This window comes from Mangifera indica, chromosome 6 (assembly GCF_011075055.1).
Source record: "Mangifera indica cultivar Alphonso chromosome 6, CATAS_Mindica_2.1, whole genome shotgun sequence".
Classification (NCBI taxonomy): Eukaryota; Viridiplantae; Streptophyta; class Magnoliopsida; order Sapindales; family Anacardiaceae; genus Mangifera; species Mangifera indica.
This window is the reverse complement of record NC_058142.1, coordinates 11292479-11296167: the sequence shown is the minus strand read 5'-3', so window position 1 is coordinate 11296167 and position 3689 is coordinate 11292479. Positions and strand designations below refer to the sequence as shown.

The window sequence follows — 3689 nt, the reverse complement described above, 5'->3', positions numbered from 1 at the left end:
AGATTATCATCTAAAGATTTTGTTAAGTCCATTTTAAAACCAAACAACTATTCTTTCAAATAAATTTTGTTGTCAATGATTTAATCATATAGAACAATTCAAGTTTTAACCGTACTTTAGAAGCAGTGTCAGGACCATCAGCCTCTTTCAAAATATTATTAGATAAATGTAATATAAGCAAACTATAGGTAGTTTCCATTACCTATGATTTCTCAAACTATAAGCAAACTATATCTTCTAGAAAGTTAGATTGACTTCCAAGAGCTTTTTCACATTTCTAGTGTACTGAGATTGTATAAATCTTTTTTCTCCACGTATTAAAATCTCCTTTTCCATTGAATCTATCAATATCAATCTTACTTTGTTCCATATCCTTTCTGTTACATAATCTTTTAATTTTTTGTACACGAAAAGAATGTTAACAGGATCACAGAAACATAGATACACAATCAAAAATTATCACAGACAAAAAATCGATAAAGAAATGAATGAAGTTCAATAGAAATATTCGGAATAAACCCTAAAAGGCTCTAAAACCATTTGTTAGTTTTCAGGACCTTTATTATACAAAGTATTAATTCCATATTTGCAAAAATAGAAAGATTAATTAAAGAAAACATGAATATTCAAAACATGATGCAAAAAGATTTACTTGGTTCAAATTTCCAATATGAAACCCTACATCCAAGTGTAACATACCTCCCAAGAAATGTTATCTTCTGGAGGAAAAATGTTATGAATTAATATCTGAAGTGTTTATTTTAAAACAAATTTTAAAATGAACTCGTCACTAAAAACATTTCGAAATTATTTTGAAAAAATGAAAATATAGAAATGAACAAAAGATGTATGTATCCCATACGAAAACTTATCTGAAAACATATGAGATCATGGAAGAATCATGTACATGCCCCTAGATACAACTGTACAACTATCTGAATAGAGCCAAAAGTCAACCATATCATATACATGTAACAAAAACCATAGATACCCTACGCTAGCCTAGATTTATCTTCGCTGACTTAACCCTACCTCCCAGCTACCTTAATCACTTGTACTTATAATCCTGAAAGAAAAGGAAATGAGAGGTAAGAACACTTAGTAAGGGAAAAAAATTAAGTAAATTATCTCTTTTTCTGTTCTAAATCACCCTTGAGACTCAATCTCATATCATAACCTCCTCAAGAAATCAAGGGGATAATCTTGTTCATCTTTTACTATTTAGGTTACACTTTGTCCTATCTGGTGTCCAGTTGGTACTTTCTGAAAGTTGACTATAGGGATTTGGCATATTTCTAAGCTCGAGCTCTCTTTCTTTCTCTCATTACACCATTTCTGAATCTGAATTATACTCTACTATAAGCATGTTTTACTATGAGTAGACCCTACTATGGGTCTATGTCCTACTGTGGACATGTTTTACTGCCGGCAGTGTAGCATAAAGTGCCCCTTCATAGTTCATAGCATGCATGCGTGCATTATCTCTTATTAATCTTACTTCCATATAAAATGAATGTCTAAGTATTGATATTAACCATAATTATGCAAATGAATGTCTAAGTGAATTTGATTGTTGTGTGCAGATAACCAGCAAAAAGTCTCTCACCTCTTATCCCTACAGGAATTGGGTGAACTAAAAATTTTTGGAGCAGATTTAACTGATGAAGGAAGCTTTGATGCCCCTATTGCTGGTTCTGATATTGTATTCCATGTCGCAACGCCAGTTAATTTTGCTTCTGAAGATCCAGAGGTAGTATAAAATATGTTTTTGATTTGGAAAATGTACTGGTGGATTTTTCATTAACACTGCTGTTTGCAAATTCTGTTTGTAGAATGACATGATAAAGCCTGCAATCCAAGGAGTAGAGAATGTTTTGAAAGCCTGTGCAAAAGCAAAAACAGTTAAACGAGTCATATTGACATCTTCAGCTGCTGCTGTGACCATCAATAACCAAGATGGAACAGGTTTGGTGATGGACGAGAAACACTGGACTGATGTTGAGTTTTTGTCTTCTGCAAAGCCACCAACCTGGGTAAGTGAAAGTGAGACATACATTTTTAATTACCAACAAAATTAATTAGCTGGCCTAAAATAAGGTGATATTAACATTGCAGGGGTATCCTGTCTCCAAGACCTTGGCTGAAAGGCATGCTTGGAAGTTTGCTCAAGAGAATAACATTGATCTTATTACTATCATCCCTTCTCTTATGGCTGGTCCTTCTCTTACGCCAGATATTCCTAACAGCTTAAACCTTGCCATGTCTTTGATTTCAGGTATTGAACCGTATCTGTACATGGAGACTCTCTGAACAGAGAATTGGCATATTAATTAATGAAATGACATTTCATTTCAACCTTTCTGCAGGAAATGAATTTCTCACAAACGCATTAAAGGGTATGCAAATGCTGTCAGGTTCAATTTCCATAGCACATGTGGAGGATGTTTGCCGAGCGCATATATTTTTGGCTGAGAAGGAATCTGCTTCTGGTCGATACATTTGTTGTGCAGTCAATACCAGTGTTCCTGAACTTGCCAAGTTTCTCCACCAAAGATATCCTCAGTACAAAGTTCCAACTGAGTAAGCCGCTTCAACTTTTGTGTTACAGAAATTAAAATTATTTTTGGAAAATACCATTTATTCTGTCCGTTAAAATTTACAAATTGCAGTTTTGGGGACTTCCCTTCGAAGCCCAAGTTACTGATTTCCTCAGGGAAGCTTATCAGTGAGGGGTTCAGCTTCAAGTTTGGGATTGAAGAAATTTATGACCAAACTGTGGAGTACTTCAAGGCTAAGGGAGTGCTCTAAATAGAATTCAGGATTTCCTAATTGGTGCTTAGTGGCAATAAAATTTTCCTTAATATTTTACCTTCTACAATATGGCTACTGCATTAGTGATCTGAAAGTTGTTAAACTGTTCAGTGTGAGATATGTGCGCTGAATCTGTGGGCTAATGTGAATGAAATAAATATAAATTTGCTACTAGTCCTCTAAAAATATACAGTTCAACTCAATAATGTTATCTTCATTTCCCAAAATGTTAAAAGGGATTGAATGTTGTTAACATAGTTTAAGAAGAGATTCAAAGAGATGACAATTAACTTAAATAGAAAGCTGTCAAAAAAGGTTTAAATATTAGAATAATTAAATGAGTGATTGAAAGAGATTATAATAAATAAATAGAACGCTAAACATTTTTCCATTTAGTGCCAATGAGGCAAGCATTGACAATGGATTATTTATTTGAGAAACAAAATGGAATGTCCAAAAGACACATAATGGGAACGTCATGGTGTTGAAATGTGTTAATTGAATGGGTCGGGTGAGGCCCAACTCCCATAACCATACCTAATATCTATCTAATTTTGTTAATAATTCGGCACATCATTGAAGAGAAAATTGATATTTATTATTCTCATTTCTAAGATGCGATGGTTTTAAGACTTAATTATTAAAATTTAACAATTTCATCAATTCAAATTACTTCACTGCAAATTAAATAAGAAAAGTGTAGAGTAATATTAAACTAGGTAACTTTTTTTAATTAATTTATTCATATAAATTAATGTTTATACCCCCATTTTGTGTTCATTTTTATCTATGTTTGTTTTTGTTCTTTTTCATATACTCATTGTATATCCTTTTTGCATGAAACCGTGAGTATTTGTTCAATGAGTCTTTCTTTTAGT

The 3689-nt window shown here is 32.8% G+C and overlaps 1 protein-coding gene across 1 annotated transcript; it reads left to right on the top strand.

The window, feature by feature from the left end:
• Nucleotides 1–1570: 1570 nt before the first annotated feature.
• On the top strand, nucleotides 1571–2982 carry LOC123219660 (anthocyanidin reductase ((2S)-flavan-3-ol-forming)-like; the record flags this gene model as incomplete). The annotated part of the gene is made up of 5 exons (XM_044641659.1): nucleotides 1571–1750; nucleotides 1833–2033; nucleotides 2116–2275; nucleotides 2367–2580; nucleotides 2670–2982. Coding segments are annotated over 5 exons (894 nt in total), but the record flags the coding sequence as incomplete, so codon positions are not given.
• Between the last annotated feature and the right edge of the window lie 707 nt (nucleotides 2983–3689).